This window comes from Cololabis saira, chromosome 23 (genome assembly GCF_033807715.1).
Source record: "Cololabis saira isolate AMF1-May2022 chromosome 23, fColSai1.1, whole genome shotgun sequence".
Lineage (NCBI taxonomy): Eukaryota > Metazoa > Chordata > Actinopteri > Beloniformes > Belonidae > Cololabis > Cololabis saira.
In genome coordinates, this window is record NC_084609.1 from 9,625,652 (window position 1) to 9,641,352 (window position 15,701).

The window sequence follows — 15,701 nt, forward strand, 5'->3', positions numbered from 1 at the left end:
TCCTTCCTTTTTTCCTTCCTTCCTTCCTTCCTTCCTTCCTTCCTTCCTTCCTTCCTTCCTTCCTTCCTTCCTTCCTTCCTTCCTTCCTTCCTTCCTTCCTTCCTTCCTTCCTTCCTTCCTTCCTTCCTTCCTTGTTTCCTTGTTTCCTTTTTTCCTTCCTTGTTTCCTTTTTTCCTTCCTTGTTTCCTTTTTTCCTTCCTTGTTTGTTTCCTTCCTTCCTTCCTTCCTTCCTTCCTTCCTTCCTTCCTTCCTTCCTTCCTTGTTTCCTTTTTTCCTTCCTTTTTTCCTTCCTTCCTTCCTTCCTTCCTTCCTTCCTTCCTTCCTTCCTTCCTTCCTTCCTTCCTTCCTTCCTTCCTTCCTTTCATAAATCAGCTTTACACAAAAACGTCATCAAGGGGAATTTATCGTTTTTACCGTGAGATGACAAATTCTTACCGTGGGGAATTTTTTTGACGGTTTATCGTGAACGGTAAAATATCACCCATTCCTACTCCCTACAAGCCTTTAACACACAACTGATGTTGCACAAATGATTCAGAAATGCCCCTTTGACACCCGCAATGTCTGTAGTTCTTTGTGGATTACTTTGGTGTCTTTAAAAACAAAGAGAGAAGTCTGAAACTGTCGAGAAGCCTGTTAACTCCGCTGCCTTTGAAGTTTCTGCTTCAGTGGAATTACAGGCGCCATGCTCTTAAATTTCACCCGTCACGACTTCTCTACACTTAATCACTTAAAGAGCCAGCGTTGTTGACGACTTCATGTAAGGTGATGGTCAGTTGGTGGTTGATTTGTATGATTTTCCATCCTTTTTTGGAGCAAGTCCTCTTCATCTAAGCAAATCTGATCAAAGTGGTGGAGGGGGTCTGTAGCGCGGGAGATGGGGTTGATCATCTGAAAGGCTCCTCACTGATTGGTGGGGAGTTTCGCGCCTTGAAGATGTTATCGTGATATTCACGCTTTGAGTCGTTGAGGTCACGAGTCACAACCCCCCCCCCCCGCCCTGCGCTGGCTCGTTGGGAGCAGGGTTATAATAGTTTTGAATTTTTCAGTTTTAGTTTAGTTTTATTTCGTTTTGACTTTTTCTCCTTCAATTCAGTTAGTTTTAATTCGTTTTTAGTGTGGGTTTGCTAGTTTTTATTCGTTTTTATATTTTCAAAAATGCTTAGTTTTAGTTTAGTTTTTATTAGTATTAGTTTTAGTTTTAGTTTTGAAGCTAAGGTGCCGTAGCTGCCAGTTGGAGATAAACGGCCAGAGCGGAATAAATTGATCATACCAAAAGGTTTATATTGACAGGGACGAAAACGGAGGAAATTATATCTATAATTTCAGTTCGTTTTAGTTGGTTTTCTAAACACGCAATATAGTTTCAGTTAGTTATCGTTTTTGTCTTTTAATTTTCGTTTCTATTTAGTTCAGTTAACAAAATTGTTTTTTCAATTTTAGTTTTCGTTATTTCGTTAGCTTTCGTGAACGATAATAACTCTGGTTGGGAGTGAGCAGCCGCGTTGGATGAAAGTTGAGACTTCTGCAAGAAGCAAAAAAAAAAAAAGAAGTCCACTTGCTTTTTATGTAAAAACGTAGTTTTCTCTAATTCTGGGTTGCTTTAGATGAAATTCATCACAATGTAAAATGTCATATTCTGATATTTAAATGTAAATGTACGTAAGATTTGAATACAGACAGGCAATACTGACAGACAGGTCAGAGGGCGTTTTATGGTTTAATGCAAGAATGATTGATAGCTGAAGTGCAGGCTATTTCTACTTATTTATTTCAGCATCATGCTCCCAATCTCTGTGATTTTGACACAAAGCACCTTTTTATCTCATAAGTTTGCATATTTTGTCTGCATTCGTGAAGGTATGTGGACTTTACTCGTGTTTATTTGCCTTATTTCTCTCTCTTTTTTTTTTACAGCTGATAAAGTCTTTACAGATGTGTCTCGAGAAGTCCAGAAATTCTCCGTATCCAGATGTTACCTGGTGAGTGATTCCTGTTGAATGCTCCTCTTTGTATTCATTGTCTCGCCGTGCTTGTACGTGACCCCTCATTCATAGTCACAGCTCTATCAAGAGTCTTTCTTTTCTTTTTCTTCACGCAAGCTTGCCCCTTTCTTTTGTGTATCACGCAGACGACGGATAAAGAGGCTCCGGGTCTGATCCGCATGCAGTCTCTGGCCTACCTGAGCGGCTTCCCGGCAACCTTCAAGGAGACGGAGCCGCTCCGAGTCAAACTGCCTGCGGTCATAACCAGCAAGATCAAACAGGTAAACGCAGCTTTTTGGAATCTAGCAGTGAAAAAAAAAAGATGTTTTGGCAAGTTTGTTAGTTAGTTAATATTTATTTCGGTCAATCAACAAACAAACAAGATAACACAGGTTTTTTCCTGGTCAACATTGTGATTATTTGACCAAAAAGGTCTGGGCTTGAAGCATAAAGCTTATCTTGCCCACCTTTTAACAGAATAGAATATACAAAAAGAACAAATGAAGTATCATAAGTCTACACAAAAAAAATAAAAATAATAATAATAATAACACAATTATGGTGATGATGATGATGATGATGATAATAATAATAATAATAATAATAATAATAATAATAATAGTAATAATAATAGCAATAATGTGATGATAATAATAATGATAGCTCTGAAAACAGAAAGTGAAAACATGCTAAGGAAACCGACAAAACCAATTTAAGTTGTCATTTTATCTCGTGCATGTGTGCATTCTTCTTTGTTTGCTTATTGTGTTTCTATATACGTGTCCATTACCTTTTGCTTTGAATAATATCTTGTATGCTTTTATTGAATTTGCTAGTTTAAGGTTATTATCTAATGAGTTCCACGGTTTTACTCCTAAAACAGATAAACATCTGCCCTTTGTATTTGTTCTTATTGCTGTTGTGTCAAACATTGTTCTTAATATCTTGGGAAAAAGTCTTTCCCAAAGTGCCTGAACTCCACGTTTCTAAGTTTACAACAGCAGGTGGCAGAGTTGTGGCACTCTTGATCAGGCTGCGGTGGCATGTTTAGTCTGGCTGTTAGTTAGTTCAGCTTTTCCTTTACGGTGCATTTTCTTATAGGTTTTATTTTGGAAACGGTGTCATCACTCATTTTATAACCAAATAAGACTCTGGTGAGGTGCTGCTATCATAGTTGGGAATGTTTGTACACCATTATAACGAGGCGGTGTATATATAACTATGACATATTGTGTAGTTTATTGGTTTCTTTGCATTTTGCAACTCTTCATCCTGAGATGGAACAGCTTCCTCGGAAAACCGCAGCATCCAGATAAAGAATGGCCTCGTCTGTTTTTAAAGTCTGTTTTGACGGGGAAGAAGGGTCTCTGTTTAGCTCTGCGGCTTTGAGCCTAATCATTATTCTCTAATCAGAGCTCTGGTTTATATTTTGAGAGGAAGGAATGCCACTAATGAGGGTCGATTACGCTGGAATAATCAAATAAAGCAGCAGCGGGCTGGAGCAGAGTGATCTGACGGCCGTGAGTCAATCATCTGTCCTTTCTGCTGATAATGGACTCACGCGGTCGCTGAGAGGTCCTGATGAATAGGATAACATGTTTCGTAACTTGCTTTGTAATATGATGAGGATGAAAGTAGGAGTTAAGGCTGAATTATGCTTCTGCGTCAAAACGACGCCGTGTCTACGGCGTGTGGTTTTTGTACACGCAGAGGACACGCCGTCACATGCGCCGTCAGTGACGTGCACCTCCTGAAAATTGTAACTACGCGTCGAGGAGACGCCGTCTACACGCAGACCGAGAGGGCTGTGATTGGTTCGTTTGAAAGCGAAGCATTTCCGGTTTCCGGTTTGAAGCAGTAGTGAACTTCCAGGGCTTTTTTCTTCGTTTATGTGTGATTTTTTTTGTTTTTGTTTTTTGCACAATAGTTGTCCTTATTTCTTTGATTTAATGTGACCGGAAAAAGTCGGATAAACCATTCAGAAAAAGATCGCTAACTAGTGGCCGCGGGGGGTACTGCACCGCGACCAAATGGAGAGACGGAGAAGTCTGAACAGTTCGTGACGGTGTCACGGGTGCGCCGTGTGCTCTGCGTGTGTGTGACGCAGAACCATACTCAGCCCTTTAAGGTGCGGGTATACTTCTGCGTCACACACACGCAGATCACACGGCGCACCCGTGACCCCGTCACGAATCCTTCTGACTTCTCCGTCTCTCCATTTGGTCGCGGTGCAGTACCCCCCGCGGCCACTAGTTAGCGATCTTTTTCTGAATGGTTTATCCGACTTTTTCCGGTCACAGTAAATCAAAGAGATAAGGACAACTATTGTGCAAAAAACAAAAACAAAAAAAATCACATATAAACGGGTACTCCGGCTTCCTCCCACAGTCCAAAAACATGCATATTAGGTTAATTGATGATTCTAAAAATTGCCCGTAGGTGTGAGTGTGATTGTGAGCATGGTTTGTGTGTCTATATGTGGCCCTGTGATGGACTGGTGACCTGTCCAGGGTGTAACCCCTGCCTCTCACCTAAAATGAGCTGGGATAGGCTCCAGCAGACCCCCGTGACCCCGCAAGGGATAAAGCGGGTAAGATAATGGATGGACATATAAACGAAGAAAAGAGCCCTGGAAGTTCACTACTGATTCAAACCGGAAACCGGAAATGCTTCGCTTTCAAACGAACCAATCACAGCCCTCTCGGTCTGCGTGTGGTCGGCGTCTCCTCGACGCGTAGTTACAATTTTCAGGAGGTGCACGTCACTGACGGCGCATGTGACGGCGTGTCCTCTGCGTGTCCAAAAACCACACGCCGTAGACACGGCGTCGTTTTGACGCAGAAGTATAATTCAGCCTTTAGACTTATAGAGTCAGTGGACTGGTGTGTGAAGTCTTTTAAACCTTCGTTTTATCTATTTAAGAAGTGAAACTATACATAAAACAGTTGCAGATCTGAGTGAATGATTAACATCTGTTCATCCATGTAGAGATCTATTGATCCATCCATGCAGGCTGCTTTGGATGGGAGCTTGCATGGATGATTTGATGGTTTTTAATTATTTTTGTATTTAAAAAAAATCAGTTTCTCTGTTGTTTATATTTATAGGAGAATAAATATTATTCTAACAAAAGAAATGACCTTGAACTTGTCAAGTAAGCAGACCGTTTTTTTAGGTTTATAGTATCACAGACTCCTGAAACAAGAACATCTTCAGTTAATCGTTGAACTCCAGGTACAACCTTGCTTTCTTCATCAATTTAGATTATTATCATGTTTCAGAATCACATTATATTATTTTTCATATAAGTTACTTTTTATGTCACTTTCTCAGTGTACAATAAATAAATAAAACACAAAAAGCAAGTAAAACCACTGTGTGTAGTAATGTCACTTTTTCCCCACATGGCGGCATGTAGATGTGTAGTTTTGACAGAAATGCTGCTGTCAACAATGTTATAAAGGTGAACTTTGTCCTGTCTTATGAGGAGACTGTGGCGTGGACTTTCTTGTGATCTGCTGCCCCCTTGTGGCCAGATGCGGTATCGCGACATAGAGACGCAATAAAAGAACTGCATTGCCTCTTAAATTTCTATCCCAAATAGTCTTTAGTAACCAAATTAAGAATAAGAAATGATTTTATACTTGAATAAAGATTTGGTTTTAAATCTCCTTAACTAATATTAATATATTTCTACCCTCATTGCACTCTGAGCTGCATTGTTGTAGTTAGCTTATGGAAGTTATTTGGTTATATACAATAAACTGTCCTCCATTAACCTTTTTAATTGAGATTTTAGGACTGAAAACCATTTTTTTTCTTTTCCAGGTAATGTGTTTTGTTGAGATCCACTGCAATAACACGTGGAGAACAATGGACTCTTAATTGCATTGATGCAAGATGTGAAAACTTTGTTTTGGTTTTGATAAAATGTGTCTTATTATGGTAAAAAAAAATCTAAATAAATCAAAAAACCTAACTAATGTAATTATAAGACAACTGAAAATGTTTATTAGAGCAATATAACATATATAATCATGTATGCCGTGAATTTTCCAAACTGAGATTAAACAGCTGCCGGATCAGTGAGCCGCTGTTGTTGTTTGGAAAATCTCTGTAACATAATGTTGTAATGTTGTTTCTACAATCGCCAGTATTTAACCCACATATCACCATCAAACCCAGTTTCCTATGCCAGTCTCCGTGCTCGTCATGTTTTGGACTGGCAGGTCATATGATGACAACTGTAACCCTAGCCGGCCACACGGGGGTTAACTTTAGAACAACTGTTTAGAGTGGCGCGACGCCAGGCAGCACGCATGAAAGGTCACCAGCGTTTTACTGAGTGTCTGAACTCCGACACGCTCTCCCTGCTACCATGTTATGGTTTGGGTTTCCCCGGAGACCAGTTTTGGATATTTTACGAGTGGAACAACCTGGAAGAGCCGAGGGTCCACGTTTGTAAAGTGGACGGCGTTCGGTGGCCAGGAAACACGGCTGAAACCATGTGTGTGTTTTACTGTTTAAATCTGGTGAGGTTCTGGGTACACGAGCCTCCCAACAATGCACAGTTTGGATGTGGAGGTGTTTCCTGGAGTCAGTCGGCCCCTTCTGTGAAAGAGGGATGATGTGCATAGTGCAGAGGGAGAGGTTGGGTGGTAAAGGTGCGCGGTATTTATAGCTGGTATTAGATGGAATGATATGGTGATGAAAGCTGGACTACAACCTTGGTCATCGGCCCGTGGTGTTGCTTGTGTCAACGTTTGTGTACAAACCTGCTCATGTGCTTGTAATTGAGAGCAGATGAGAAGGTTGGGCGTGTCCACGCGACGCTCCTCAGATTCACAACATTGTCACATAATCTCACAACACGTGAAGTGAAACGCCACGAAATAAGAATACGGCTAAAACGAGGTTTTTCACATTTTTAGAAACCCCAAAATAGTACCTGTTGATCTTGTCCACACTAAACTTTACATTTGCATTTTGTACACAGTTGGCTATAGATTTGCCATGAAGCCATGAAACTTTTATGAATTTAGTATCATGTATTACTAGTATGCAGTATGTACTCAGAGGTGTCAAGTAACGAAGTACAAATACTGCGTTACCTTAATTAAGCAGAAATTTTGGTTATCTATACTTCACTGGAGTAATTATTTTTCAGACGACTTTTTACTTTTACTCCTTACATTTTCACGCAATTATCTGTACTTTTTACTCCTTAAATTTTAAAAACAGCCTTGTTACTCTATTTCATTTCGGCCTTTAAAAAAAAACTATCCAGTTAAATTGCTCCATCCGGATAGAGTGAATTTGGTTGTGGTTGTTTCAGATGTTCTTGTCCAGTTTTGTTCTTACATCCGTTCCCTCAGATTCCTGCAACTAAACTTGGATGTACATTCCAATAAAGGTTAGGATAAATGATAACATGCCTCTGAAGTTTGACTTTTTGCACAAATTACAATACTTATAGGCAACTAGTCATCATATCTCCTGCTCTCTGAAACACATGTTAATGCTCAATAGTACACATATATATTTCTTTAATATATTTGCATTATACTAAGATGCATTCATTTTCAATGGCTTTTGTCCTTAATGGCTTTTTCCCCCTTACATTACTTTTACTTTTATACTTTAAGTAGTAGTAGTAGTAGTTTTGAAACCAGTACTTTTATTTGAGTAAAAAACTTGAGTTGATACTTCAACTTCTACAGGAGTATTTTTAAACTCTAGTATCCATACTTCTACCTGAGTAATGAATGTGAATACTTTTGACACCTCTGTATATACTGCATACTAGCAGTAATGTACTGCATACTAGTCCTGCAGTTGCTGTTGGCTTGTATTAAGGCACCGTAAAAGAAGTGACTTTTCTTTTTTTAGAAACTTCAGATCATGCACTACATTTAGCTAAAATCAGTACACATTAGACACGTACACTTCTGTTTGTTTTCAAAACTGTGTAGTATTCAGTTTTGAAAACATGCAGGTTTAAACATTTGTACTTTCATGTTTGGTGACTCTGGAATTTACATACTTTTTGTACTTTGTTTCTTTCATTGTGCATGTGAAAACATGAGTACAGACACGCTCTGCAGGTTTTGACGTGTACTGATCAAAGGAATTGTGGGTATTTTTCTCTTTCCGCTTCCAGCCTGGAAGAATATTTCCAAGGAAAGTTTTGTCTTTTAAAGGACACCAGACGTAGTTTTGGTACTTTGTATTCAGTGTTTGTTTTGAGTCGGGTACAGAAACCTTTTAGTGACTGGTGTCATGTGGGAGGTTGCTGCTGCAGAACGTGGCTCAGCTGTTTATGTTGGCAAAGGCTGCAGGGAGGGAGACATCGAAACAATTGCATTATGGGACAATTGGCTTTGTTTTAAAAGCTTCTCCATCAGGAGGATGAGGGGACACAGGAGTCATCTGTAAACGGACTCAGTAATGAGCTTTGAAAGGCTTCGTGTCTTTCAGCTTCTTTACTTTAGATCGTCTACAGTGATTGTGCAGTCACCCGAACAAAAAAAATATTAAACACTGCTTCTGTACAAAAACAGTAAATGAATGATAACGATCTATGGTATCACACTTCCTACTTAAACGTGACTAATGTTTTGTGGACATGATCCTTTATCACAGGAAAACACAGAACTCAGTTTATACAAATACATTTTATGCTTTTTGGCTGCTGAATTCATCCAGTTTTGCATGTTTTAGTTTCTTATCACGGTTTGTTGGAGCTCAGCCAGAAAGATTCAGTGATTTATTTTAAGATAAATGGTTATTTGAGAGAAGCAATGCACTTAATTTGCACCAAATTTGAACATTTCCTAACGCTTCTGAAAGTTTTTTTAATGCATTTTTATCGTGCATACACTATTTTAGACCACAGTTATAAAAGAGGTATAATTCCTTAAAAAGGATCCAGGACAGATCAGTATCAGCAAATTCCAGCTTTTCTGGGTTAAAAAAACAAAACACTTTTGCTGTGCAGTCGTGCCTTGAGGTGTCGGGGAGTTACATGTCCTACAGGGCGCTTCAGCGTCGCTCTGATTGTGTCATTCCACCGTGTTTGGCTGAGACGCACCTCCGTACAACGCTTCATACTTGGTCTTTCATGGTCATATATTTACACACTTCCCCTGGGGAACCTGCTGCTGAACCTTAGGATCAAGCCGTTATCTTGTAGACCCTTTTCAGACCTTTTATATTAAAGCAACACAACGAAACGTGGCCAAGCTATCCACCGTAGCTCTGTAAACTAGTTTAATCAACGTTGACGTGTGACCTATCGGTGTTAAACGATGAGCTGTCGTTTCAGCTCGTCAGGTTTTACAAGTTTTGCCTGGTTTGCTGATAGAGACAAAAGAGAGCAGGGAAATAATCCTTCAAATGAAACTCAAACTGGTATTTTAAAATGAACAAAACTATGAAGTTAGTTTTAGGTTTGATAGCAAACAGATTGCATTTAGATTTATCTATTTATTTAATTCAGAAACCCTTGAATTCAATAAAATTATGTTTAGTTTTATTTGTCTCTTATAGTCCTAAAACCCAGCGTGGTTTTATAATTATTTGGTCACGTTTTTCCACAGCACTGTTTTATATGTATATATATGTATATATGTAGAAAAAGCCCTAAAATGCAATAAGAGAAGGGCTGTCTTGTCTCTTTTAGCTCAGAATCGGAGTCTCTGGTTTAGGAGGCCTGAAGTTTCTGAAAATAAATACTGCGTCACTATGATCCAACCTAAAACTTACTTCACCTCTGGGTTTTCACTTGAACATCAAATGACACCAGATACCCTGATTTTTAGCAGCTGGAAATGACTAATTCTCATAAAAAACATGATAAACACCCACAACAAACTGTTCTTTTACCCCCATCTAAACCTATACATGGAAAGATAATAAATCAAATGGCAAAGAGCTTTATTGTGGTGATTCGTGTGTGACATCGAACCAGACCAGGCCATTAATCTATCCCAGCATGCTTTTGAGTTTGGAGTACAAATGGACTGCGGACAAGTGTCCCAGGACATCGGGAATGTGTTCAGACTTTGAGTGATCATCGGCCACTTTTGATCGGATCTTTCAGGATTTGTATTTCATGTATTTCAACGTACGGTCCGAAGCAGCATTAAGAGCAGTATTTAGGGTTTATCTGACTTGTGCATTAAATAAGCTGAAAGAAATTCCTTCACAGTTATTAGCATTAATAATGGAGGTTAATATTCTCCTAAAAGGGAACGATGCTGACAGTCCGGGCTTATGCACGCGCGTATATCAGGTCAACACTTGTTTGTGGACAGGCATGTGCCGTTCTGAGGCCGACACACACACACACAGACACGTACAGTATACACACCTGTGCTTGGCGCGCCTTTGTTAGAGCATTATCAGAACTATAAAGAGAGCTGAAATAAAGACTGCAACGTGATCCGTGGCCCGTTTGTCTCTCCGCTGGGATTATAAGTCCCAGCTAATCCTCCTCGCCTAAAAACAGGAGCAGAAGAGAAGTGACCGGTCAGGTGGAACATGAGAACATGGACAGGGGTGGAGTTAGCTGTAAAAGTAAAGGGAAGAGTTTAGTTTTTTTAAATATGACACCGCAAAAAAAAAGCATCAAAATCAGTGTTGCTGTCAATCATTGACCCATCTCAGGGGCTAATAATAATTATGAGCAAATACGTGTATTTGTATAGCACATTCCATGGACAAGAAAGTTCAAGGGCTTTACAGAAAAATATTTTTATAATTAGTTTTTTTTTCAATAACAAAATATGGAGTTATGGAAACATACTTGGCTTTTGATGGTTAAAAAAACTAAAACATAATTATTATATGATATGTATATTTCAGTACTTGACGTACTGACTTCTTTTAAAGTGGAAAAAAAGATTAATTAATTATAATATTTATACAGAAGGTTTTGGGAAGGGGACATTTTTGTTGTCAGTAGGACAAAATGCGCAAGTTTTTTTGTTTTTTTTTTAGGGTTAAAAGTAAACGTTCTGCAGGGAAAAATGTACTTTGAGTATTAAGTGCAAGAAAAAAATTGATAACAGTAAAAACAAACCCTTTCCATAGTTTATCGGAGTTCAAAGAATGGATGATCTATTAGAATAATTTCAGCTATCCTGCATTTGCTTTAATCTCTAATGAACATTATTGTGCTTTATATGGACTTTCTATGTGTTTATTAGAGTTTTTACATTAATGTAGATGAGTAAAAAGTGCAATAGTTTATTAAAATGCAAATATCTGTACCATACCAGTGTTGAAGAGGGAGGGGCATGCTGAGATTATGAAGGAGGGCCGGGGGTAGAACCACGGTGAAGGTGGTCGTAGCAGAAATCAAATACACACACGTATGCACAGTCCGTTAATGCCTTTCATAACTCTGCTGAGATCAGACGCAGCGCCTCTGCCATGTGACCCTTCTTAGAGAAGATTACATCACCCAGTTTTCCAAACTCCCACCCACAAACACTTCCTCGCCATTCCGACTCCAGCAGCCCACAAATGTCTCCACGCGACCCTCACAGCTGCTTTGCTTTGGTGAAGGGTCAGAGGTCGATGGTACCTGGTCATGAAATCAGTCAGATTTTTATCACCGTAGTTCAGAAACCTAATTTAAGTCTTGCAAGCTTGAGACAGTTGTGACTTTCATTCATGGGAAAATGCAAAATAGTAGAACTTATCCCTAAATGGACATCGTTAATGTGCATGGTGTTGCAGCTGTCGAGATGTTGTTCTCAAAACTAAAACCTCATATGGAAGTAATCCTTCTGGCAAGATGTTATAAGCATGATTGGTAAAATATTAACTAAGAAGCTACCACTGGATCCCAAACCTTTCCTTCTGGGCATATATCCAACTACCCCACATTTACAAAATAAAGAATTTAATTATTGGAAAAATGTCGATGCTCCAAGAATTGGAAGATGGATTAAAGAGATGGCATCAAACGTGACATTGGAAAAGATAACGTACATTATTAAACGGAATCATCATGTTTTTGATGAGACCTTTTATAAGGTTTTTGAAACATGATATTAATGTTGGTAATTTGCTTCAGCAGGAGGTTCTGAGGAAGTAGGATGTGTGATATAATGTGATATGATATAATGTAAATAACTGAGAAATGCCCTTGAAACTCTTCATATAACATATATATGAACATAACATATAATAGCAATATTTGTCACTTTTATTTATGTAATTCATGTATTTATTTATTTAATTTTTTTTTTCTTCCTTTTTTCTTTATTTTCATCTTATCTTTTTTAGTTTTATTGTTTTAATTATTTAGCGAGGGGAAGGGAGGGAGAATAAGGACAAAAGGTTTGTTCTGTTGTGTAAGAATGTCCTGTTTGCTTTGCTGTAAATTGCAAACAAAACTTATCAACACATGTTTAAAAAAAAAAAAAAACTAAACAAAAGTAAGTGAAATCTGTTTGTGGTTTTGGGAAACAGAAAAGAATCAGGGCCGGTTATTGTTAAAGATAACATATCTTACTCTGCACCACAAACCACATGATGGCAGCAGTGCAAAATGTAGATGCAGGAGTTTCAGCCTGTAAGGAAGTGTCCGGAAATGTGATGATAACGCAGGTACCGAAGAGTTGAATCCTCTGTTGAACTTCGTTCACATCAGGGCTTTAAGGTCAGGATGTTTGTTCCCGGTACTTCCATGCAGACCCACAGCTTCATGCAATGACATATCAGCTTGTTGGACTGTTCTTGCAGCCTGTTATGGTTATTCTGGTGTGTTCCTCAGTTTGAGCTGTACTCGGAGGCCAGCATCGCCCTGCTCCACCTGAAAACCCCGCAGGATTTCACCGATCTGACCCAGCAGGCTAAAAAGAACCTGACGCTGGACGGGAAGGAGCTGACCGTCAGCCCCGCCTACTTGTTCTGGGACCTCAGCTCACAGGTGAACTCTTCTTCCAGGATTTTAAAAGCTATTTTTAAATGTTTGCATGCAAAAACTGATTGTAGGTGGGGTTTAAAAGTCCTTTTTAAACAAAGTTTTTGGGGTTTCAGAAGACTAAAACAGACAAACACTAAAAACTAAAAATTTAAATGGCATTTAGATGGTAACTATGATACCACATGTATATCTCTTGTTATAGGAGTTAATGCAGTATTTTTCACTTCAGTCTAAGCAGGATGAAGACATATCGGCCAGCCGATTCGAAGACAACGAGGAGCTCCGCTATTCGCTGCGGTCGGTGGAGAAACACGCCCCCTGGGTGCGACACATCTTCATCCTCACAAACGGGCAGATTCCCTCCTGGCTCAACCTGGATAACCCCAGAGTCACCGTCGTCACACATCAGGTGACGTTAAAGCCTCCACCTCTGCTACAACATCATGTTTGTTGATTCATTTTAACCCACGATTTCATTTCATTTTCATTTTAATCTTTATTTCATTCAAAAAATAAAACAAACAATTCAATACAAATACAAATGTTCATAAATTGTGAATGAAAAGGGAGCAGAAAGAAGAAGAATCTTATCTGATCTGCCCCTTTTTCCAAGAAATAACTTCACAAATAACATAAATTAAAAATTAAAAAAACAACAACTAAGTGAAAAAAATAAAAATAAAATAAAATGACCGCCGTCTATGGGTATGTCAATCAAACTTAACTAACATATTTCATTATATTTACTTAACATACAGGCTTTAATTGTTCTTTTGAATGTAATGTTTGATTTGGATTCTTTGTTTTCTTTATTCAGATTGTTCCATAAACTGATTCCTTTCACAGAAACTACGTTCCATCAATTTTGTCCTGCATCTTGGTTTTAAAAAAATCTCTGTTCCTTTTAAGTTATACTTGCTTTCTCTTTTTTCAAATCTTTTCTGAATGTTGATTGGTAAAGTTTTTTTTATGAGCTTTAAACATAATTTGCAGAATACTATAGTCTACTAGTTCATGAAATTTCAACAATTTTAACTGAAGGAATAATGGATTTGTTGGATCTCTATCGTTTTCTACTGATTATTCTTATGGCTCTTTTTTGCAGAATGAAAATTGATTGATTGATAAACATATCAATCAATCAATCATAAATCATTACGATAAACATAAAGAAATCCTGTACCAATATTTAGTCCAAATGTGACCTGGTGAATCACAACCAACCAAACTCGTTCATAATTACATGTTTATTTGTCCTCTTTGGTCTTCCAGGATGTCTTTTTGAACAGCAGCCACCTCCCCACCTTCAGCTCGCCTGCCATCGAGACCCACATCCATCGTATCCCTGGACTCTCCCAGAAGTTCATTTACCTCAACGACGACGTGATGTTCGGCAAAGACGTGTGGCCAGACGACTTCTACAGCCACTCCAAAGGCCAGAAGGTGAAGGCATCTCCAGCTTCCCTCTGAAATCAGTGGTCACACACCACAAACTGGCCTTTTATTTTTTTGAAATTCTCTTTTTATTTAGGACAGCAGTATTCCATCTTACACGTTTTTACATTCAATCTTTAACTTAAATGATTTTGTCCCTACTGTCCTCCAGGCATTTTTTTATGAACAGTAATCAGAAACAATAACAGAAAAAAAAACAGGGAGCGCACCCATGTTTACAATCATTACATCACATAAAAAAATAGTTCACATGAAATCAGATGTGATTGGTTTCACATACTCAGTCCATTTGGACCAGATCTTATGAAAGTTTTCTTTCATTTCATTTCATTTTTATTTATTCCATATCATGGAAACAGTTCACATATGTTCCATTCCATGATGGAAAAGGGGCAAGAAGAAGAAAGCCTTATATAACAAGCCCCTTTCTCAAAAAAAAAATAAAACAATTCATATGTAGATGGTCTGTCCGTCTGTTCAACAATCACTACTTATATAATACCAAAAAAAGAAATAATGAAAAAACAAAACAAAAAAATAAGAAAACATACACACTAACTCACCAACAATATAAAAACAAAAACAACAAAAGATATTTTACCCGTTACATTCATATTGTCTAATTGTGTGGTCTTTATACAATTTCTTGAACTGGTGAATATTTTTACAATCCTTTAAATCAGTTGTTAAGGAGTTCCATAATTTTACACCACATACTGAAATACACATTTGTTTTAAAGTAGTTCGTGCAAACGGATGTTTAAAATCAAATTTCCTCCTATGGTCCTTATCTTCTGAACTAAACACAAAAAAACGTTGTATATTATATATCAGGCAATATTCTGCTTTTTGCCTTGAACATAACTAATAAAGTCTGTAACTCAACAATATCTTTAAGTTTAATTAATCCTGCATTGATAAAAAGTCCATTGGTGTGTTCTCTTGCCTCCTTTTTATGTATGAACCTTGAGGGAGAAAGAGATCTTCTCCATAACATAGATCTCGTAGATGATCCCAATCCAGTCGTCGATAGTGGGGAGTTCTACTTTTAACCATTTCCATGTAACACATTTCTTACTGGCTGCCAACAGTATAGTCAGCAGTTTTTTGTCTTTTACATTCCATGTTTCAAACGTTATGTCTCCCAAAAATAACGTTTCACAATTCACATTAAATATATTTTCCACACATCTGTATCTCCTTCCAAAAAGGTCTTATTGCTTGGCAGTCTCAAAAAATATGAAAGTGGTTAGCTCCTTGAGACCCACATAGTCTCCAACAGGCATCCCCGCTGCCCTGATATCGTTTTTGAATGGGTGTAA

At 38.2% G+C, this 15,701-nt stretch overlaps 1 protein-coding gene across 1 annotated transcript in view; it reads left to right on the top strand.

The window, feature by feature from the left end:
- The window catches only part of gnptab (N-acetylglucosamine-1-phosphate transferase subunits alpha and beta), a 29,671-nt gene that overhangs the window by 6,177 nt on the left and 7,793 nt on the right, over positions 1–15,701 (top strand). Inside the window, exons 6-10 of the mRNA XM_061714503.1 lie at positions 1,918–1,982; positions 2,132–2,266; positions 12,772–12,927; positions 13,154–13,333; positions 14,197–14,367. Of these exons, the coding sequence (XP_061570487.1) occupies positions 1,918–1,982; positions 2,132–2,266; positions 12,772–12,927; positions 13,154–13,333; positions 14,197–14,367 (707 nt within the window). The remainder of the gene's footprint in view (positions 1–1,917; positions 1,983–2,131; positions 2,267–12,771; positions 12,928–13,153; positions 13,334–14,196; positions 14,368–15,701) is intronic.